The sequence below is a fragment of the Nothoprocta perdicaria genome, unplaced genomic scaffold (genome assembly GCF_003342845.1).
Source record: "Nothoprocta perdicaria isolate Ctin4 unplaced genomic scaffold, notPer1 scaffold_6, whole genome shotgun sequence".
In the NCBI taxonomy this organism is placed as follows: Eukaryota; Metazoa; Chordata; class Aves; order Tinamiformes; family Tinamidae; genus Nothoprocta; species Nothoprocta perdicaria.
The window spans coordinates 2,028,078-2,052,118 of record NW_020455865.1 but is presented as its reverse complement, the minus strand read 5'-3'; the positions used below and the strand labels follow the sequence as shown (position 1 = coordinate 2,052,118).

The window sequence follows — 24,041 nt, the reverse complement described above, 5'->3', positions numbered from 1 at the left end:
AAAAAGCCCCCACTCGAGTTGTCATTTTTTGGTGTTTCTTTATTGCCCCCTTCCGCCCCCGGGAGATGCTGAGGGTGACCCCCCACCACCCACCCRCTGCCACGCGGGGGGCACCGGTGCCACGGGCGGCCTTTTGTTGTCCTTTCAGATGGTGGATGCGGACGCGTGCGCGGGCGGCGAGGGCGCCCGCAGGAAGATGGATGCCCTGGCCGACGGCGCCCTCGAGATCGTCCCTTTGGAGCTCTACGATTCCGCCCGGGCGAAAATAGCTGCTAATCTGCAATGGATCTGCGCGAAAGCCTACGGAATAGGTAAGGCCGCGGCACGGCGGCGCGGCCGCGCTCCTCGCCGCCGCCGCTCCGGAATTTGCCTTCGGTTGCCTTTGTTTTAAACCATCGCCGGGAATGCCAGCCTGCGCCCTCGCGTCGGTCCGGGGTGCCCTCGGCAGCGATAGCGAAGCTCTGTGACCTGCCGTGTGTCGGCAGGCCCCACGGTGAACGCCCACGGAGAGCGGCTCCGGAGCYGGTGTCTCTCCCTCCGAGTGTCTGAATCTGGTCTGCAGCCCCTCCAGGCCTTACCTGAGGCCTTAGCCTGCTCCGTGGCCGCTCATCCCGGCCAGCTGATGCTCCCACTCGCACTCTTTGTATGCTGGGGCTTGGCGCTTTGTTGTGTTTCTATTTTTTTTCCCTCATATTTTTTTTCCATTGGTCCAATCTTGGCGTTTGCTTGAAAATGAACCAGAAGAAATCCGCCAGCGAAATTCTTTTCTGTCATAAAAAACCCCACCCCATTGGCTTGGATAGATAAAAGATATCTGTGTTGTGTGGTGTAAAACAGTGGGTTGCAATGAATAGAAGAGTTTCCTTCCTTTGTGTTTTTGGAACYGTTACAGTCAAATGTGGAAAAATAAAGATTTGCTGGATTTTATTTATATTTTCCTAGCATCCATTGTGAAGGGCTGGATTTTGAGCTGGATCTACCTGTCTATTCTGAATTGTGTTTACTGGGTACTCCCAGAGTTTWAAGTAGCTTCATTCTGTAGAAATGTGACAGAGTAGTTGTTTATGTRGAACAAAACATAATATGTACAAAACATGTACAAAATCTTGTTTTGGAAAATGAGATAGCCCTATTAATCTAAGTCTGATTTGCCAAACTCATAATATGCTTAGTGGATTAACACGAGCTTGCTTTGTGACAAGGCTGARGCAAAGCAGTCCGTTCCTACAGTTAAATAACACAGAGGAAATACTTCCCCAAGGATGACATTTTTTTCTGTTAATATTTCCAGCTCTGTCAGTATCTTTTTCACCTTTGTGATTGTGCTGAAAACAGAAAGGAAGTAATAGTTTTACAGTGATTTATATATGTGAGGATATTTTTTTACAAGCCGTAAGGAGGTCTTTGATTGGAAATTAAATAAGAAATAGTGGGAATTCTGAGGGAGTGATCATAAAATGTTGATGACTTACTTGAACTAAACAGGCATTTTCTCAAGTAAATATTTTTCAATTGCTGGAATTGTTTGTGATGTTCACTGAAGACTTCTTAGTGACTGGAGATAAAGCATATATTCCAGACATGGAGACACTAGTTATATTTTGACTTTGTTTCAAAAGAAATCTAATTCCAATTAGGGATTGACTAGCATGGATCATGTACCACAAGGAAAGCTTTAAGGGCTCGTGTATCTCTGCTAGTGGACTTGGATTGGTTAAGCATGGTTTTTTTTGGGGGGGAAAAAAGAACCCAAATCTTTCCTGATTTCTTTTAGTCTACAGTAGTGCCAGTGATGAGATCTGCAGTGTAGAGAAGGTTGCATTTGCCAGGATTTTGGGCCTGTATTAGGCTCATTCAGCTCACATGCTTTAGGAATTAAATGGCAGGAGCAGTAGGAAGATTTTATTTTTGCTGGGGATTTTGGCATTGCCGTTGTTGGTCAGCTCCGGTGAGCAGGGTCTTTAGAGCATGGGTAGCTTTGCAGGACCATGGCCCATGGAAATTTAGGGTGATTTTTGAAATGGCTCCTGCAGGCGTTGTCACATAGTAACCATTACTTCTGGAATAGCATTGCAAAATACTTGGAAACATTTAAGCCACTTTAATTCATAGACAGATGGATTAAAAAAAGCTTCCTCTCTGATGATTATTTTGAATAATGTTTGAACTTAATATGTTACTCATTGTCTCTCGGTCTTTTTTCTTTTCCTTCTTTTCTTTTTTTTAATGATGTCATTCAGTAGGTCTTGGATAGCTACAAAGCAGTGGAGAGGGTTTTGTTTTTTTGAAGCTTTTGATTTTGTTATTTTAGACTTCTTAGGTGTGGGCAATTTTATGAAAAGAAAAGAATGCTTCTCTCTTTATACTATCAAAACGCTGTCTTATGTTGTGCAGTAGTTCTTATCTGCAGGCTTTCCATAACTGTCTTCAAGCATCCACTAAAGAGTACTTTTCTGAAATGCTAGATTTGGAGTAGACAGGTGATGTCACGTAATTTTGTGCCCCAGCCTTGCAAATGCTAGTGCATATTGTGGGTCTTATTTTCATCTGAGTAAGGCAAAGCTCAGACATAGGGGTGGGAATGGTCAAGGACAAAAACTTGATGCAGGTATAGACTATTACTTACAGCCACTTACCACTGTTGGTTTACCTGAAGCACAGATTTCTTGATGATATTGCCAGATATTGGGACTCTCCACATCTGAGCTTGCTGTGCTTGCGAAAAATGCTGCTCCTTTCCTTTTTTTCCCTTTTCTCCAAGACGAGCTATTGAAGGCATGCAGGCCTGGCCGGGGCTCTGTCTCATTTGCAGAGACGTTCTGTCTTTTCCACAAATCCTAAAGAGAGGATTTTGGTAGCCAGGTGAGCGACCTTCCCCCTTGGGCACCGATCCTGCCAGTGAGCGTCCTGCTCCTGCCGTTGTGCCTGGGAATTGGGCCGGCTGTTTGTGGAGCAGAGAGCTCCTCCTGTCTGCTCCGCTGGTGGCTGCCTAGTAGGCACAGATGGGCTCCGGAGGGAGCTTTTATGGCTGTTTGTGTCAATTCCAGAGCGGAGAGGAATGGTGTTTTGAAGGAAGGTGTTCCCCTCTTTGGAGTCTGCCCCCTCCCTCTCCCCAAACAAATCTGGGAGCCCTTGCATCTCTGTGAAGGGCTGTGGACAAACATCTAGGAGCCTTCTGTACACCTGGAGGACACAAAGTCTGCTTGGCTGAGACAGTAGCTCAAGGGAATGGAACTTGATAAGAACAAAATTATTTTTTGTATCAGTGAACTTTGATTATATGCAATCTAATGTGCATGTAAAGAAGTGAGAAATGCTAATAGCRACTTGAAAATAAAATTGTGCCTTGTTCGGTGGCTTAGAAGCAAAGTTGCTGTTGACTTTTTGTGGAACTTTAGTTCACAGGATACTTAAATCCCTTTGCAAAACTCATCCTGACCTTTCAGAAGAGAGTTGTGGGAGGTTTAGATAAGCTTGGCAAGTCATCCGTAAGAGATGSTGCTTTTTCACAGTCATTAGAATAAACCAGATTTCCAAATAATAATAGGACCACACACTGGAAAAAGCTGAGCAGAGTGAAATGGACCTGATCTTTCAGTGTACTGGTCCCCTCAGGCTCTGACAAAACTGGTCAGTTTTCATTTATTACAACTTGGGAAAATGTACAATGACAGTGAAAAATTTCGTTTTCTCAGCAGATTTAGTTAGTACAGCATTAATTTATGTGTAGGAATTATACTTTCCATTGTCATGGCTATAGAATTGAAGTTTAGATATCAAAGGAATAGAGGAGAGATTTCTGTGTTCCAGCTTGCTCTCAGCTAGTGTCTTGCTTAGATCCTTTTCCATAACAAATGTTGCTGCTTTTTAAAAACGTTTTTTAAAATTCAGCCTGGTCAAAGTGAACTTGGTGGCTTATACCTGATTATTAGGGCTAGGAGCTTTGCATGGATTCCAGGCTTAGCCCTGACATTAACCTGAGACCTTTGGTAAGATACTGGCAGGAAAACTACGCACTAACTTAATGCACAGCAGAGGAAATTCAAGCAGTGCCTTTTTAATTTTTGAGGTCAGTAGGTAATATTCACCTCTTAAATAAAGCTTACAGTATTGGATAGCTACCCATAGTTAGCAAACATTGGTATGGTCAGTGTAAAAATATTTCCTGAGCTAAACTGTCTATGTAAGTAGACCTCTGGATTCCCTGTTTCTGTTTGTCAGCTTGTGAAGCTATTCTTGTAATCTTTTAAATTGTTGTACCAACATTATTCTTAACACTGACATCTTTTTGGGAGAGTAGAACTCATTGACATGAAGGACTGCAGCAAAATAGCTTTGCGAGAGATTGTACTGGCTTGTTTTGGGGTTCTCTTGATCTTCCTCTCCTTTAAAATAGTTGGTAGAGGTGTCTTTCTGCTACACTTACTGGGGCAAGAGCACTTAGGATTTTTCTGCTGCCGCTACATGAAAAATATATTATTAGCTTGTTAAGTGTAGATGGTAGAAGTGAGTGTCTTTGTTCTGTGATGAGTTCTGTGCTTGCAGCTGCCAACTGACATCATGTAAAATTTATGTGAAATCAGTGTGCAAAAAAGAACCAGTCAAGTCTGATCCTAAGCATAGTCCTCAGACATATCCTTGGACAATTCTTGATAGAAAACTTAGGTCAAAAATGAATAGTTGGGAGTGTGCTGTGCTTTCAACAAAGATGCTTGCAAGCTTTTCAGTAATGTGCAATAGTAACATCAAAGTGGCTTGCTTTTGGAATCAAGAGGTTACCTTAAGATGATATTAAGACTATTTTAGCTTATTATAAACAAAACAGGACATGGTTTAGATGTTTTTGCTTTGCTATGGCACAATTAAATTCAATTCAACCAGAAATTTTGTAGAAACAACTTGGAAACTAATTGTTCGGGTGTCAGGTTTTGTTTGTTTGTTTATTTTCCAAAAGTCCAAAGTACTGATGTGTAAAAATACAGGATTTTTAGCTGTTTTTTTTTTTATGACACCTAAGTACAGTTATAGGTCATGAAAGTAAAGTGTTGAACAAGATGCCTCTAGAAACCAAGACTTGAAAAGATGTCCTTTTTCTGTGGAAAGAGCATTGATATTTTAGGTACTGAGGCGGGCTAAAAGCATATGGCCTGTTTGGAGTTGGTCTAAGCTTAAAAATTGCTGAGGAAAAGGCGGATACTTGTGTGTCCATATGATATAACTGTAGATTAAATTAGTGTTGTTTTAACTCTGGTGGTGTTTAATTGCTCTAAATCTGACAGCACATTTCTCATGCTTTGGCTCTGTGSGAATTTTGCCATTTTTAAGTGGGTTTTGGCAAATGGGCAGATCTGTGTGCTGCAGCTGGTGGTTTTATGTGGCATTATACCATAGATAAAAGCAATTAGCAGAGATGCAGCAGGTAAGTAGGTCTTCTAGGTTGTACTTGCAGATATGGATTTCAAATACTGAAGATTATACTGGGAGATCACTGTGATGTGGCTGACCAGAAAGACTTATCTCAAATTTGAGATAATTATATTGTATAATAGGTAGCTGCGATATGTTATATGGATGTTTCTCAGCTTATACATACAGGCTTCTCAAGCGTCCTTTCACGTTAGTTTTTCCTGCTATTTGTTTCTCTTTTTGTTTCTTTTGTGCTGCTGTGCAGACAGTAAAATGACGTCCACAAGAAAAGTGTGAGGAAACCTCMAATCATATAGTAAAGCTGTAGTGCTTACTGTGCCCGGACGTTGGTGGGGTCTTTGTATCTTCAAGTTTCAGCACTCCTTTAGCTGGGACATCACGTTGGTTAAAACATYGTGCCTTTTTATAGCAGATAGTCTCTGGTCTCAATTCAGTGGGCAGAAATGTTGCATACGCTAAAAATACAAAAAATAAAACTGGGCAAGTGTTTACAGTGAGATAAATTGCAAGTAGCAGAAAATGGATATTTAGTAATAWCATTATCATGTTATTAAAATACAATTTCACATGTCTGTTATAATCTGGGTACAGAACTGCRTTACATTCAATTCTTTAAAACAAGAATGAGCTATGGAGCAGGAGATTAGTCGGGATACCAGGAGTTATTTTCTTCTCCCCTGTACCTTTAATCCTGATCTAATCTGTTCAGTCTGTAAGCAATTATATGGAGACCAGAAACATGAAATTAGAAGATTCTTTAGCACAAAAGACGACCATTTCAGATCTCTTCACTGGAAATGCCGATCAGAGAACAGTATCCAGAAGAGGAGGTACTTAGGGATATTTGTCTGTCTCTTTTTTTAGTGAGAGTCTTAAGTATATTGATTTTTGTGTCAGCAAATCTCATTGCTAAGAAGATTGACTATTTTATTTGCTAGGAAAGACTTAAAAAAGAGTCTTTAAAATATTGCTAATTTAAACAATAATCAATCTGGGGATGCCTTCCTGTCTGAGTTGCACAGCAAGCTAAGACTGCTGTTCTGACAGTTCTGATTTACGTTTTCTGGATTTTGCTCTGCTTGGTCAAAGACTAATAACRTGAAAGCTTGGTCAGGAAGGAATGAAAATACCTGTATATTTGCCCTTCTCCCCCATTTTATTTTATTTTTGGTCCAGTTTCTGACAGTAGTTCCTCTGCGCTGTGCTTGGTTACTGTGTGCTGCAGTGCTGTGGGGTTGGTGGAAGGCATAAGTTTATAGCAAAAACATCATGTTAAGGAAATACTTCGGATTTCATATGTTTYGAATATACATGCTTTTGTATTAAAAATCCTTCTAAAAATTGGAATAAAGTTAATGCTCTTACCAGCAATGCTATTCACCACAGATATTTTTGAGCATCAGCTAGCGTGCGTATTTTCCAACTATTTAAAAATCAATGTATCTTAGATTGTTTAAGAGGCAGATGCTTGTAACAAAGCTGAAGTGTTGAGTAATATGGACTGCTTTAGAGTTGGGTTTTGGTTCCATTCTCAGTSATTGGAAATGCAAGCTGTCAGTCTCTTTCTGGAACTGGAAATAACTGTTAAATACCATTACAGCTCCACAGCCATTGGGTGTAAGCTACTTTGAATAATGTGAARAGTAGTACTATGGTTGGGATGAAGAGAAAGTCCCTTGCGGGGCAGGCATGGAAAGGGCAATGCCAGGGCTATGTGACAAAGTATTGCCAGCTGTGAAGCCGTGCCCTCTGCAGCAAATGTGCCCTAAGCCTTCATGGGGCGTAGGGAAGAAGCGCTGTGCCAGGATCAAGGCTCCTGGGCTGTGCATTTTCTACTGCGTGTAAATTACTACGTTCAGCACCTGTGTTCAGTTCTATACAATTCTAAGACAACATATGGAAATCGTATCATTTCAAAGCGAATCAACTGCTGGTGAAAAATCCAAGTTGAATGAATCTGCGCTTAAATTAATTAAAAAATAATTAAAATTTAAATTAAATTGTTTTTTTTTTTTTTTTGTCCGTGCTGAAGTGCTTCCTTCAATTGGGGCGGTAGTAACCTGAGAAAGCTAATGGTAACTTGCAGGTTACTTGCTGTGTAAGGAGGGAGCTAATTATGTATACTTCTATTTAATGAAGATGTAAGCACAAAGACCTACCAAAAACCCTTTGCAATATGAAGCTATTTTTTAATATATATATATTCAATATGGTTTAGTCTGTCTGTTTGCCTCCACCGTTYTGCTTTCCCATACTCTAGCTTTAAATCAAGTGCATTTTCTTGTTTATAACTGATGCCACCTAACAGATGCCGCTTGTTTAACCTCTTTGTTTCAGATAATGTCCCGGAAGAGCTGAAGGACCCGTTCTACATAGACCAGTACGAGCAGGAACACATTAAGCCACCCGTCATCAAGCTGCTGCTGTCCAGCGAGCTCTACTGCCGYGTCTGCAGCCTCATTCTGAAGGGGGATCAGGTGGCTGCTCTGCAGGGACACCAGTCAGTGATCCAGGCTCTGTCTCGGAAAGGGATTTACGTCATGGAGAGCGATGATACACCTGTGTCTGAATCTGATCTGGGCTGTGCACCAATCAAAATGGTTAGCTTAATTAAATCCGCCTAATGATCCTTTTTATTTAACACTATTTAAAATAGCTAATGGAATGAAGAGCTTTTCATTTCTAGGTTGCTAACCTCAGAAATTTTTCTTTGTAAATACAGCTGCAGTATTTAAGGACTCCTCCTCAAGGGATGGTGTTTTGTAATAATCTTTGCTTTCCTCTCCTAGAGCTCTCATATGGCAATGATCGATGCTCTTATGATGGCCTATACTGTAGAAATGATCAGCATTGAAAAGGTGGTCGCCAGTGTCAAGCGTTTCTCTACATTCAGTGCCTCAAAAGAACTACCCTATGATCTGGAGGATGCAATGGTTTTCTGGATTAACAAGGTAAAACTTTGAGAAAAGCGTGCCTGTTTTTTGTCCTCACTTTCAAATGTTGTTTCTAGAACGCAGGTAACCAGAAGAACACAGCTATTTATGTCTCTCATAATAATGAGATGTGCATTGGAAGATAAGCTAAATTTATTCATAAATTTACATTTTTTATGGAAATATGCTTCTCTTTGGAAAACCATAAATAAATGCTTAATTGCACTTGTATTGCTGTCAATTTTTTTTTTTAACCTAAGCTTTTCCACAACCTTAGGAGAAAAATCATTGTAATTAAAGCCACTGCAAGTAAGACAGTTGATCTTGAAAGCTAACATTATTTATATGTCTGTACATCTTACATGGGTCTAAGTATTCTTGTGATTCAGCAAGACCTAATAGAAATCAAAAGCAGACCTGTGTTTCTATGATAATTTTTCTTCATTTAAAGTGAAAATGCATGCAGGTTTCTTTTTCTGTATTACATTATTGTACAAACTTTTAATATTTTTAGAATAGATTAACTGTTGAGAAGGGGGAAAAAACACAGCTTGTGGAAATACATATTCAGATGTATTTGAATGTCTTTTTCATGCCCTTTTTAGGTGAACCTTAAAATGAGAGAGATAACAGAGAAAGAGATAAAATTAAAACAACAGTTAATGGAAAGTCCGGGACACCAAAAGGTAAAATAAATTTGTTTTAATGTGAAGTATTTATAACAGATTTAAGCAAAATATTGCCATATTTTCTTTGTCGGATTGTTGTGAGGCATCCAAGTCTTGAAACTTCTAAGGTTTTGTGCAYGCAATTCCAATGTGCATCATCAGTGCCCTTAACTACCTGTAGTCTCAGTAGTATCCTTCAACTTCCCTTTTAAGTTCTAGATAGACTAGACTAACTTTTTCAACCTTTGAATGTTATGATCTGGATAAGCACCGTTCAGTTTTTATAGTGCAAAATATATAACAGATATTTTGAAAGCTTTTGGGCATTTTCATTTTGCATGGGTTAATTGTCTAATATAACTTCAGGGTTTAATGAGATTCTATCTGGTAAGCGTATTCTTGACATTCAAATGTTATGTGTGTGTGTGCGTGCAGTTTTTTCCCCCTTCTTCCCTTGAAACTCACAATGCACTAACATTGCAAAAATATACCACACTTTCATTTCTGGAGAATGTAAAATGGGTGTTTCAGAAACAGAATGTATATTGGCTGTATGTGCTCCCAATTTATGATTTATTGCAACCTTAAAAATAATCTGTGATGCTCATTCCTCAAATTGACTTTGCTATGCAAAGGGGATAAAATTGTGAAATGAGCTAGGCGCAATTGTTTTACTATGATACCGAGGGCAAAGGTTTCTTCACATGCCTTTTATGTAAACTAATATCCTTGAATGATAAGGGATTTAAGATCTGTTTAATTTACATGTTGATGTGTGATCTGAAGGATCCTGTTAACTATTTGATCGTTAAAGACTATTGGATCTCATTTTAGTATTTTTAATTCAAACTTTTTATGCCAAGATGACTCTAAAATATGAAAGTGTTTRTTGCTTAAGTGCATTTAAATACTGCTACGTTTAACTTGCATTGCTGATGTTCCTTTCCTATTCCTACGTTCCTCTCCTTGCTTCCTGAGCAGTCTCCTTCCAAATGGTATTGGAAATTAGTACCTGTAAGTGAACTACTTTTCCACCAGTTGTCATCCACAAAACCATGGCTTTGGAAATTTCTTCAGAGTGTTTGCTTCCATCATGATGCTTCTTAGACAATCATTTCTAAAACTATCTTTTGGTTTTGGTTCATCAGGCTTAGTTTCCATAACATTATTTTTGCATACTGTACAGCATATAGCATAATCACTTTACAGCATTTCAAAATTGTTGCCACAGAGCAGGAGTGAGGGATATGGAGTAGCAGCGAAAACACTCAGAAAATTAACAGTGGTTGAAATTATTGCATTTACTGTGCTCRTTGCAAGGATGCAATTGACTGTCGCACTAAGGTGATATGAAAGCTGGTCAGATTAAATGGTTGCTTCATTTTGGCCGTATGGTTAAAATATTCTGGGTGGTAGGAGTAATTTGTTAAATAATGTTCTTGCACTCCCTTGTACAGATACATGCATGAGCATATATATATACATATATATATATATGTACACGTATACACCACACATGTTAAAAAAAATACTAACTTCTCAGTTTATTCAACCATGTATTTAAGTATAAGTAAGAGAAAGCTTTGGGCCTTTCTCCCTAGCTTTTGGTAGGTTTATAAAGGAAAACCAGAGCCATTTTGGACACATTATAATAACTATTGGAATTACGTGGTAAATGAAAGATACTAAAGCTGTCACAGTGGGAGAAAAGACAGAATTAAATCCTTTTTTGATATGTAGGGCGTTATTTTATTTTTTGATAAATGAAMCGTGCAAATGGAAGTGGTTTAATTTTTTGTTTTAGAGGAACTGATGTTCTGTTATAAAAGCCTGCTTGCTCTTGGCTGAGCTTCCAGGTTTCATTGGAACTCGTGGAGATTTTCCATTGTTCCCCTGTTTTCCTTGGCTGTGACATCCTTTCTCCTCTGCTTGCTGGGTTTGTTTGCAGCGCACTGGGCAAGGCAGGAGCCTCCTGTCCTCCCAACCCCGCTGCCTTTGCACAGAGACCTCAGTCCTGCCCTCCTGGCCCATATCTTTCATTTATTTGAACCCAATGTATGGAGCACATTAAAAACCTCACGTTTCTGAAACAAAGCAAATTAGAGTGGGCACCTGCAGGCTGTTGGTGTGGGATAGAGCCCTGTCTTCCAGCTTTATGTAATGATTTGAGACAGCGTATAATGAAATATTGAGCTGCCACTTATCACGTATGTTCTCTGCGGGCTTGAAGGTGCCAGCTGCACTTTGGGGCTACGTGGGAGAGCGTTTCTAAGAAGCTGAAGCTCTTCATATTATAAAGAGGCATCTGGGGGAGAGTAATAAAAATAGAGACAGAAAGGGAGTTGACTTGCCTGACATCCTTGAGCAAGTTTGTGGTAGAGGAAGAAGTTTCACAGAAATCATCTCACTGCTAGTCCAGTACCCCCCCATATTATACTGGTTTGCTAACGTGGACTTTGCAGTCTCTGCTTCTCACATTGGATCTCTTCTTATCTTTTTTATTTCTTTTTTGTTTTGGAAGCTATCAAATCACTTGTCTTCACTCAAGTCGTGCTTTTTGTTTTTTACCACATACAGCTAACTCGTTTTTGAGTTCAGTAGCACCCATTTTTTGCACTTTATTGCAAACAAATAGGTCATTTATTAAAAAAAGAAAAAAAAACAAAGCTTAGAATATAACAAAGAATGATAGTTTTCATTATAAAGGAATGAATGGTTAAGAGAAGAAAAGTTGGGGAAAATAAGGAGTTAAATGGAGAAGTCCATAAAAACATCATCAGTGAGAGATGTGTGTATTTTTCACCAAAGTATGTGTGTATTTTTCACCAGTTGCCCAGTATTGACTGTGATAGGTTTAAAAAAAAAATTCCAATTAAACTGTTTGCAAAGGAAATACTTGTATCTACTTAAAGTTTAGTAGTAACCAAAACGTAAAAAGGAAATTCTGAATTTGCCTTTCCCTTGACTAAGTGGGTAAATAAGGAACCTTTTAAGCTAACCAGATCACCTTAGTGTGCATGCTTATTTTAGTGGACCTCATGGCCACATCTCCAGTGCGGAATGGATGTTGCTGATGCATTTGATGTGTTTCCTTCCTGAATAATCACCACCGTGTATCTCGCTATTTCTTCCCGCGTAAGCCCGATCTGATGCATGCCGTGTCGCACTGCATGCGGGAGCCAGTGGAATATGCTCGTGTGGTACAGTATGATTCACGTTCCATTACATATTTGTGCCGTGCCCCAGGCTGGGGAAAACAAAATTGACCCCTGGCAAAAGGAAAGAATAAATAGCATTAGTGTGTAGCCATAGCTTTTAGAATTACCCGCTTTGCCAGCAAGACTTAGCGTCGCTTGTTTGGTATTTGTGCCCAATAAGCAAATAAATAAAACAGATTCTTCGTCTTACTCTGATTGTAAGTGACCTTCATTCTTTTAAATAGAATTTTTCTCAGCCTGTGCCGTCCTAAATTGACACASATGAGTGTGTGTGTCTGTTTATAGGGACAGCTTTCTAAAGTTGTCTTGGAAAGTGTATGACGCCATTGGTAAAATGTGACTTTTTTATGTTCTCTGATTATATCCATTAAGGCAAGCGCATCAGTCAAGATTCATGTGAGATGCTAAGGGACATTTATGCACTTAACGTATAAAAGAAATTATTTCCAACACTGAAAAAAAAAAATTCTACGAGGCTCCCAAGTGTGTTGTTCCTTTTGGAGGTGGATCATTGTTGCTGGAGTTTAGATACAGCCTTCTAATCTACTAATCTGACATGCAGACCCTTAAGAAATAGCAAGGCTAACACTGCTCTTGCCAAAATTGCRTGAAGCAACGTTGATTTTGTTTTATTCGTGTGTTGGCTTCAGCTCCTCATTAGCCACCCTCCAAATTTTTGAGGGCATGGGAAAGTTTGATTTATTGTCAAGTCAAGGAGGCCTTTGCCATTGATTTACAGAGCCTACTTGCTCCTGCTGCTGACCGTTCTTGGAAATAGCCATGCTTTTTCTTGCTACCCAACCTTCATGCTGTGTGCTGACTTGCCAATCGTGTGATGTTCTGAATCTCTCCAAGAGAACTTTGCTCTATGTGGACRTGGCAGCATGTCTGGATGTAAATGTAGCCCATCGCAAGTGTCTTTTTTTCTTTTTTTCTGATCCTTTTCTTTCAAGAAAATATTTAGTTTATCTTTCTCTCTTGGCTTGGATCTGCTGCACTTAGCAGTCTGTGTGGAAGGATYTAGGCTGACGTTGCTTGTCGTAATTAAAGTGTGTGGATGAAGACTGCAATTCAGGAGTGTGTGTTGTGTTCACGCGCACGGAAGATGAATATAAAGGAAATGCAGTTTTCTTCTGAATTGGCTTCTGTTGAGACAAGAGTGTTACCTTGTGAAGTGTTTTTGAGTTAGATAAAATATTTTAAGGAATCTGCCATAAAGAGTTTTCAGTGCTTAGGAAAACCCTCTTTTCTCCTTGGCATCGTGTGAACACTTGTTTTCTCTTGGTAGGTGCGTTACCGAAGAGACCATCTTTCAAGCAGGCAATTACCTTACTTTCCTTTGCTGGAAGATTTGATGAAGGATGGGAGTGATGGTGCTGCTCTTTTAGCTGTGATACACTATTATTGTCCAGAGCACATGAAACTAGATGGTATGTAATTAAAGTTTCTATTAAAAAAAAATACAAATGAAAAGTATTCAATCATAATAGTGAGATTAGAAATAAAAGCTCAAAGACAAGTGCAGTGCCTCCAGCAGCTGGTGGTCTATAACAAACAAGAGGACTGTAATAAATGAAATCTACATAAGATCAATGCATTTTAAAAGCAGACACTTTTATAAAAGAAAAAAAAAAGAAAAAAAGTAATGTATTGAGAAGAATCTGCTCTGCTTTTTCTGAAGTCTAATACTTCTTTTGTAGATCTAGCTGATGTGTAACAGTCTGTGAAGCTTTTGTATGTAATGCTTTTTTTATTTGTGGATGAACCTCTAATTGGTTGTGCTSGTGCTGTAATGGGTTCCTGTGTTTTCCCCTTTCTAGATATTTGTTTGAAAGAGGTAACTTCAATTGCAGACAGCCTCTATAATATTCARCTTTTGAGAGAATTCTCAAATGAGTATCTAAACAAATGTTTTTACCTCACATTGGAGGACATGTTATACGCTCCTTTGGTTTTAAAGGTAAGACACAATGTAGGATATATTTTTAAGTATAGGTAAATCCTTAGGAGTTTTGTTATCATGCTTTTCTTTTTTTTTCTATTTTTAGCCTAATGTCATGGTTTTCATTGCGGAACTCTTCTGGTGGTTTGAGAATGTCAAACCTGACTTTGTACAGCCGAGGGATATTCAGGAAATAAAAGATGGTAAATTTTTAAAATTTTGATTAAATGCATTAAAGCTAAAACCTTACATTATAATGAAACAGTTTCCTCTGGAGTTCTATTTCTGCCCAAGTGTCTTGCTCACTGGAGACAGCTGAAAGTAGTCAAAATGGAAGGGTGTCTAGTTCTAGATGCACTTGTGGGTTGACTCCTGACCCTGAGATAAGCAGGTAATYTCTTTTCCAGCCCCACTAAGCACTTGCTAAGTTTTCAGTAAGCTCACAATAGAATAAATATTGTAAATAAAGACTGCTCCTTTAGGCTTCTTCTTAATTTTTATTTCACTGCCATCTAGTACAGCCCAAAAAACTCCTTGTTTGCTACTTGGATGGTTAGCATGAGTTGCATTAATCGTATAAATCTATGCACAGTTAAAACAGTGTTGCAGCAGAAGAGCAGTCGTCCGCCTGTTCCCATCTCCAATGCCACTAAACGAAGTTTCATGGCTAGCCCTGCTGCTGCAAACCCAACAGACCTGCAGCCTTCAGCTCAGCCAGGCCCTGAAGTTTGCAGTAGATACTACCTGCACCCCGAGGAGTCTGACTATCTGTAAGTCTTTTTTTCTTTCCTTTTGTGTTGTTAGGTGAYTTTTTTCTTCCAATTGGTAACCTAGAAATTTCTAATGCTGTATTTTCTAATTTTTCTACAAAATCAAGTGAATTTTGAGCTGTATGCAGTGAGTCTGCATACGGTTCTCAGCTCTCAAGCTTGAGGAAATACTTGGCACTGGTATTTTTGGAATAAGTCTGTATTTCTTAYCATTTATTGTAGCTATTGCATTATAGAGAATTTGCCTAAGTTCTGTTTTGGAGAAAATGTAGAACGTGACACACATCTCATCTTTACTGACTATATTCTGTGAATGGTAATATGAAAACAAGCTTAAATAGGATCTACTGTACAAGAAATTTTAGAACAAGCTTTCCCGGTTGATATAATTTGGAATGCAGCAAATAAGCCAACTCAGTCATTGTCTCTAATGTAGTGTTAAGAGAGTCATATTTTAAACCCTCTCTGTGCAACAGCTTAAAACATTTTGAATTCAGTCATTTATTCTTGAAATGCTGCATCTGAAAATCTTTATTTCTCTTCCTTTAAGCAACGTCAGCATGAAAACTAATTATTTATCCTTCTGTTTTARGAGAGGGCACAGTATCTGTTAGCAGCATATTTTTTTTTCTCACTGTAGAAAACCATTTCTTGTGCTAATGGATGTTTGTTTTTCTGAATTAGTGGCAAAGGAGGAAGCCCTGCTTTTAGCCCTTCCCATCCACTGCTCCCTTTGAGACAAAAGCAACAAAAATCTTTACAGGGAGAGGACAGCCCTGGTAAGTCAGTGTTGAATTTGGGTTTCAGCAGGTGATGACCATCCATTTCAGTGCAGTAATGTGTGAAAACCATTAGTTTCAATAAACCATGCAGATGAAGATGGTTTTTAAAAGGATTTTAAAGATCTTTCAGTAAAGTTACTGATTTCGTGTTGTCCACCAATGAGCTTATTTTTTGGAATTTAAGACTAATAATTTCAATTTTGTGAAAAGAAAGGGAGAAGACCATTTGTCTTATGCGCATATTACTGACAAAAAAAAGCCTTGAGAAATAGAAAAACATTCAGAAAGACAAACTTACTTGATAGATTAGCACGTTTTCTGTAAATATTTTTAATTGCTGAAGACCTAAGTCTTATGTAAGGAAACTTAGAATTTATTTCCTTCTGTCAGCTAAATGCCAACCAAATGGCACTCTCTTGTTTGGAAACCCCAAATCACATATTCATTTGTGATCACATTGCATCATACTTTCCTGATTTTATTGCTCTCTTATTTCTTTCATGTATTATGCTTGAGCAAATCTATTTTCTGCTGCCATCTCTTGGTGAACTAGTTTATTGTGTTTGCTATTAGAGTTACAAGTGTTTGTATGAAGACCATTTCTAAATAGCTGGCCTTTTAAAAATATTTCAGGTCATCGACATCGTTCTAATTCTCTGACCCGTGTTGATGGGCARCCACGAGGTTCAGTTCTTGCATGGCCAGAAAAGAAACCCAGGTAAGAGGTGCTTTAATGTGTTGAAATGCAGTGTAATGAGTTGCTACTCAGTACCAGGATTGTGGGCTCTTTTTTTTTTTCCTTTTTTTCTAGTAGTGTATTAGCAGTTCCTTAGAACTGGACCAAAAATTGCTTAATTTTGTTTTCTTTAGAATGTGAGTCAACAGAGACTGTAAATTTTAGGCTTGCAATTGGAAGTATCTTAAGCTTGGTTTTCAATAAGCATTTGAAAATGTAGCTATCTGAAGCAGCCTTCTGGTATTACTGGTGGCTTTGGTTATTGGTTACATTTTTCAAACGGAGCAAAACATTTAGCTTTATATATCATAGTCTCAAGTTAATAAATGCTAACTTTTTATACATGAGCATCAGTAGACTGTTCTTATCTCTTTAGGCCTCTGTCTCAGCCAACACCATTTGCTCTTCATCATTCTGCAAGCACAGATGTGGACCCTGGGTCTGGTGATAGCATTAGTCTGGCTAGATCGATCAGCAAAGACAGTCTTGCTTCTAACATTGTTAATGTGACTCCAAAAAACCAGGCTCATCCTCCATCAATGAAGACTAATGGGAAGAGCTTGCTGAACAATGTTGAAATTGAGGATGAAGATGAAGAGCTTATTGCAATAATCAGATCTGAAGAAAGGCCAAACCGTGGTGACCTTGAATTGCAGAATGCATCAGCCAGGGTGCCCAGCATAGTTGCGACTGCATGGTCTCCAAAAACGAACAGCGAGGCTGTGGAAAGCAAACCAGACAGCTTTTACCTGGAGCCCTTAATGCCTGCAGTGCTAAAACCAGCAAAGGAAAAACAGATAATCAACAAGGAGGATGAATGTGGGGAGGGGAAGCAGAGGAATTTTCTAACAAGAAGATTCAATGAGGGACACTTGCCTTTGGTCCGCAAGAAGACGAATAGCTCTCATGGGGACCATGATCTCAATAGGGCTTTTACTCCGATTTCTAGTTCTGATTTCACTCCGGTTGCAGATCCTAGTCCTGCAGACTCAGTAGCGCTGTTGGAAGCAGGGTTAGAAGCTTCCAGACCTTTGGCTAGTAGCAGTTTAGATCCTTCATCTCAGGAGCAATCCACTGGAGGATTTTTTCTTCATGCTGCTAAATCTGATGATGACATAGCAAGCAAAGTCAATTTAAGCTACGTGAAAAGTGTCAATTCGCACGTTGGAGATACTACATGGACTATGGTGAGACAGGACTCCGATTCAGATCTTTTAGACATAGATGATGCTGAGCAGGATTTGGTCATTGTAGATGACCATCCGATAGTCACTAAATACATAGGTGAGGAAGAATCCGCGAAGTTGCAAGAAGATATGAAGGTAAAAGAACATGAAGATAAGGATGATGCCAGTGGACGATCCAGTCCATGCTTAAGTACAATTTCTCAAGTTAGCAGCGTGTCAATGACTAGTGGGAGTGTCCGAATGACCAGTTTTGCAGAACGAAAGCTCCAAAGGCTTAACAGCTATGAAACAAAGTCGAGCACAAGTAGTTCACAAAAGACCACGCCAGATGGATCGGAAAGCTGCCCAGCCCCACTGACCACCTGGAAACAAAAGCGAGAGCAAAGTCCCAGCAGACAAAATAAAGATAATGTTAATCTTTTAGCTTCTGAGTTGGTGCAGCTTCATATGCAGTTGGAAGAGAAGCGAAGAGCAATAGAAGCCCAGAAGAAGAAGATGGAAGCCTTATCAGCAAGGCAGCGACTAAAATTGGGCAAAGCTGCCTTCTTACATGTTGTTAAAAAAGGTAAATCTCCCGATACTCCACAGCCACTGAAACCAGAACATTTTGCAAAAGAATATCCTCGGCATAATGGTGAGGACGTAGATGAAGTTTCTCTGAGTTCCAAGTCTGAGGAGTTTATTGTAAAAGATGAGGAGAGAGAAGAAATGCTTAATGATTCTCAAGAAGTAACAAAAGTGAAAATGCAAGAAGGCTTAGCTTTTGCTGAACAACTTAAACCAAAAGACCCTGCTGCTATACATGAGTTAGAAAAAAGTAAGATTATTTCTGTTGCCCTTCTAGAAGATAATGTTGGCGAAGTTGATATTAATGAATGTGATCTTTCTATTGAAAAGCTAAATGAAACAATCAGTACACTTCAGCAGGCTATATTAAAGATTTCTCAGCAACAAGAACTGCTTATGAAGTCTCCAACAGTGCCATCACCGGGGACCAGAAGTAACGCTCAGGACCAAAAGGTAAAACCATCAATTCATTTTGTTGAGCCCCTCTCTCCGACTGGAATGAATAGTCTTCGTAAACCACCTCGCTTTGGTCAAGGAAGAAATCCTCGATCGGGAAGACCAGCAGACCTGAAAGTCGGTAAAGACCGACAGCAAAATTCAGCGCGTATCAAAACTCCAACCCCAAGTCTAGAAACCTTACCACATTTAAGAGCTTTTCCACCCAATAGCTTGTCAAAGACACCAACAGAAATTGGTCTGGAAAACAGTCCTGATCATGGAATTGTATCTCAAGAGAAATGTTTCTTTGATACCTATAGACTTCATGATGAGAGTAATCAACGGGCGCTTGTTCTTTCAGCGTCCAAGGATGCAAATATTATTTCTGAAATGAGCAAAGAAGTGAATAACAGCTTAAAAGAAACAGGACTGAATTGTTCTGATGGCTCAGGAAAAGAAAACGTCCCAGTGGATGAGCCATTGAGAAGCAAAGCTAATCTCATTGAAGTAGACTTATCTGACTTAAAAGCTCCAGAAGAGGGAGAACTTGAAAACCAGGATAGCTCTGCAGACATAATTAGTGAAGGTGATCAGAAGTCTGGTGTGGGGTTTTTCTTCAAGGTAAATATGTTAGCTTAGTATCTGGCTATTGCTGTGTATTTGTCTGGCATTAGAACTTGCTTTTCTGCTTTGTTCTTGAAGTCTCTGGTGAAAAGCAATACATTGCAGTATTATGTGTGTGAGTTTTTTTTATTTGTTTTGTTTTGTTTTTTTTCTTCCAACTGCATCTGTAAAGARCTGTGGTGGAGAGAAAGGCTTTTAACTTGATTCTGAGACCAGTATTTCACCCACATAGAGCTCTTTACTGTTAAATTGTTGGGGAACCAGGGTTAATCTTGCTTTTCTCCCCTTTCCTTCAGTATGCACACAAACTATATATAGATACATGTGTGTGCGTGTGTGTGTGTGTATATATGTACCTTTAGCACACAGAATGTTGCTATACCATTGCAATGGTTGCACTACCATTATAATACTTTCCTAACTTAAACAGTAAAAGTCCCAATAGGCTGTCTCAATTTCAGTGAATTTCAGTTCTGGATAACTGTTCTTATGCATCCCAAAAATAAGGCAGAGTAAGATGAGATCTTTTATTCTCTCCTCTTGGACTTGCAAGAACACCAAAACGGTCTCATAAGGTTTTCCTGAGTGGCAGAACTTTAATACCATTCTCTGAGTTTACACTTGTCAGTTTAAACAAAGTAAAAGCTTCTAAAAACATTAGATTGTGTTTTCCTTAATTCCTCCTGAGTCTTCTAGCAATCATGTAATGTCCAATTTAATATTTTCCTTTATTCCTTAAAGCTCTATATGCATTTGAATTTTGCAGGATGAGCAGAAAGCAGAAGATGAGCTGGCAAAAAAACGTGCTGCATTCCTGTTAAAGCAGCAGCGCAAGGCTGAGGAGGCYCGGATTCGGAAGCAGCAGTTGGAGGCTGAAGTGGAACAAAAGAGAGATGAGGCCCGGTACTAGCATAAGTGGGGAGGGACTCTTGGCCTTTAAAATAAGGGAAATTATTATATTTTGAATGTTCTATTTGCTTTTCAGTCGCAAAGCTGAAGAGGACCGAATACGGAAAGAAGAAGAAAAGGCTCGAAGAGAACTTATCAAGCAAGAATATTTAAGGAAAAAACAGCAGCAAATTTTGGAGGAGCAAGGTCTTGGGAAACCCAAGTCAAAGCCCAAGAAACCCAGGCCGAAATCTGTCCATCGTGAAGAATCTTACAGTGATTCAGGGACAAAATGTTCATCCACACGTAAGGATTTTGATTTGTTCTCGCTGAATTTGCAAATTTGCCTTAATAGGATGAGTTTCACACCTTCTTTTTTTATTTTGTAGCTGATAATTTAAGCAGTGCTCAGTCTGGTTCCAGTCTGTCTTTGGCCTCAGCAGCAACAACAGAACCTGAAAGYGTGCACTCTGGCGGCACTCCATCTCAGCGGTAAAGGGAAAAATAATCTATGTTATAAAATATTATTGAGATTCAATGTCATTTACTTCAGTTATAAATTTGCTGGTATAGAGCCACAATGGTAATTAGTAAATTCGGTTTCTATTTTGCATTGCTGCCATCATTGACAGTCTATGCAAACTTGAAATTCCTTTTACTATTTCCCAAAGAAATAATAGAATTTTGTGGGGAGGATTTGGTAATGTAGAGGAGGGAGAGGGACTGTAGTTTGTTCAGTCAGAACAGAATTATTTAAGATCTGAATAGAAAACTGCATATTTTTTTCTCAATAGGGTTGAATCAATGGAGTCCTTGCCGATATTGAGTAGAAATCCTAGCAGAAACACAGAACGTGACTGGGAAAATGCGTCAACAGCATCTTCGATTGCTTCGGTGGCAGAGTACACAGGTGGATACTTTCRTTTTAGTTTGGGCATCTTTTGATAATAAAGGGTCATAAAATTTGTGGTATATTTGGTACAGTATGGTCTTGCTTTCGAGAAATCTTTCAAGCCTCTTTGAGAAATCTCTATCTGAAGTTATTCAGATAGTCTGAACTTTTTTGGGAAGGACTAAAAGATGAATGCCATATTTGAAAGGGAAAACAGAAAGCTATGCAGAACAAAACTGTTCTTGAAAAAGAGGAGGGAACAAAATCTTTAATTCAAGAGAGTAGCTTGTGTGAGACCGAGTCCTTAATAGATTAGAAGCCTCTCTTTTTGTAAAAGAACTCAAAGTCCTTAGTTCTTCTCTACAAAATATAAGTTGTCTCCAGTAAAGCTGTACTAATCATTTTGGAATTACTGCAATTTACAGCTTTAATATAACTAAAATCTATAGTCTTGATTAATGTTTATAATTGTGGGGCAAATAATTAATATTTATTTATTTTCTGTAGGTCCAAAATTATTTAAAGAGCCCAGCAGCAAATCAAACAAACCAATTATTCACAATGCTATATCTCACTGCTGTCTTGCTGGAAAAGTAAATGAACCACATAAGAACTCGATATTGGAGGTAATCATTAAAATTTCTAATTATGAATGCATGTGCCATGATGATTTATCTGTAATGCTCATTTCATAGTCCCGTTAATACATTATAGTGAATCCTGYTTCCTAGAATGTACATATGCAATAAGGAATGCTGTCGGTAACAGAACAAATGGCTACTTACTGCCTTTAAAGATAAAAGAGAAGATAACTGCACTGAGGCTCCTTTGCTTCTAGTGACTGTATGGGCTTAGGGAAAACATGACCCTATGTTAAGCTCTCAACTCCCAAGTTTATAACAAGTGTATAAAAGGACTGGAAATAATTTTTACTGTCAAATGTTTCAAAAATCTTTAAACACTTATTTAGCTATACAAAAAAATGTAAAGCTTGGCATAATTTGAGAGTTTTACTGTGGTCAAGCTGTATGTTTATGTGCTTGCTTATTTTTAATGCAGGAACTAGAGAAGTGTGATGCCAACCACTACATCATTTTGTTCCGTGATGCTGGCTGCCAGTTTAGAGCACTTTATTGCTACTATCCTGACACTGAAGAAATCTACAAGCTGACTGGAACAGGGCCAAAGAGCATCACCAAGAAAATGATTGACAAGCTTTATAAATACAGTTCAGACAGAAAACAGTTTAGCTTGATTCCAGCCAAAACGATGTCTGTCAGTGTGGATGCTCTTACTATTCATAATCACTTGTGGCAAGCCAAGCGACCTGCAGTGCCAAAGAAGACTCAGACTCGTAAATGACACTGAGTTCTTGGGGAGGAGATTGCTGAATGGGATTGCAATGAAAGAAGAAATGTTTACCGTTTTCCTCCAGTTTGGTATGAAATGTGCAGAACCATAAACATTTTTTAAGAAGCTTCTAAACAGAGACCGTGGACGCAAGTTAAGTATGAAGGAACAATGCCAGTGTTTTTTTATGAATGATAGATCTGCTGTTACACCTAATGCTAACTACTGTGGTTTTCAACTGGTGAGGGACTGTGCATGTAGCAAGATCTTTAACAAGTGGATTTCCTTTTACTTGAAGCTTTTCGTCGGTACAAATGGGGAATAATTTAGTTTTGTTTCCTCTCCGCCTCATTCCCTCCTTTTTCCTGACTTTCTTAATGTTGGCAAGCTCTGAACTCCAGTAAGAGGATTGAAAAGATCTTGGGTGAAGTGTTTTGGGTTTTGTTTTGCTTTTTAAATGGTCTTTAGGGAAATCTTCCTTTCAGACTTTTTTGAGGAACTTTAATACATCAAATTGTTGTACTGTATCTACTGCCAACGTTAAGTCCAGCTCTCAGATTTCTGAAAAAGCCCCAAGTTGTGCTGCTCAGAACAGAGTTTACTTGCAGTATGGGTTTATGATGAGCGTGGCAAGGATCACAAAAGTCAGCCTTTTTAAAAAACGGTTTGCAAATTTAAAAGATTTCTGGAATGCAATCATGAAGCGGCATACAGGTGCTACCAGCTGGAATATGCCCGATTGAAACTTGAGGCAAGCTGAATGGAGCACAGTTATTCTTGATTTCAGTTTCAGGTCGTGTCCTAAAAATTTGCTTTAACAAAGGTGGATTCTGGTAGGTATAGAACATTTCCACTCTGAGCACGCTACTCCTGTACGATGGTGCACTTAAGGATCACAAATTTTAATGTTTTTATTACATCATGAAATGTAATTCTACTTTCTTTGTCCTGTCTTTATTCTGGATGAGCAGCATGCTCTAAAATGAAGAGTGTGTATGTTTTTTATTTTGGGTGATATATTAATATATATTGATTTGTTTTTCTCATTTAAAAGCAATTTTTAAACAGAGACATTTGCATTTGTTTCGAAACCCCAAATAAGTCGAATGGCTTGGATTTCTTTTCATGTTGAAATATTAAATCTTGAGTTATGACCTTAAAATCTTTGTGTTTCAGCAGATTAAATCTTGGTCTGGGGCAACAGGGTATAGTTGCAGTTCAGTTCCATTTTTTTTTTAATATAATTATTTCCCAGTTTTGCCCATGCTAGCCTTCTGAATAGGTTTCTCTAGCTCCTCCATAACTTAACATATTAATAAGCTCCCGCTGGATCTGGTTTTGACACTACTCCGCAAAGATGATGTAGGTTTATAACTTTGGTTTGCACATGTTTACTTTTATTTGAAGTGTTACTTGAATATGTGTCTCCTAAGTGCAGAAGGCACTAGACCAGTCCTAGAGAGGAACTAAAGCTCTATACAATGCAGTGTAATTATGAAACTTTAAGATAACGGAAGCTACAGATTTATGTACATAAGGGGAAAATAGGGTACGTAATAAAGTGCTAACTAGGTAGAGCAAAGTGAAGGTCTTCCATTGCGATCTCTCCATTTTTTCCC

General features: G+C 38.8%; 1 protein-coding gene across 2 annotated transcripts; it reads left to right on the top strand.

The window, feature by feature from the left end:
• Window positions 1–148: 148 nt before the first annotated feature.
• Window positions 149–24,041, top strand: CAMSAP1 (calmodulin regulated spectrin associated protein 1). 2 transcript variants are annotated; one of them, XM_026049188.1, is made up of 18 exons: window positions 149–311; window positions 7,765–8,027; window positions 8,217–8,378; window positions 8,966–9,046; window positions 10,010–10,042; window positions 13,535–13,676; window positions 14,067–14,206; window positions 14,295–14,391; window positions 14,781–14,958; window positions 15,643–15,737; window positions 16,374–16,458; window positions 16,853–19,289; window positions 20,059–20,195; window positions 20,278–20,486; window positions 20,570–20,672; window positions 20,975–21,090; window positions 21,580–21,698; window positions 22,132–24,041. In XM_026049188.1, exons 1-18 carry the CDS (start codon window positions 149–151, stop codon window positions 22,432–22,434), a joined length of 4,863 nt encoding a protein of 1,620 aa, XP_025904973.1. In that variant the 3' UTR covers window positions 22,435–24,041. The 2 variants fall into 2 exon arrangements, with proteins under 2 accessions (XP_025904973.1, XP_025904974.1); XM_026049189.1 differs by lacking the exon at window positions 10,010–10,042.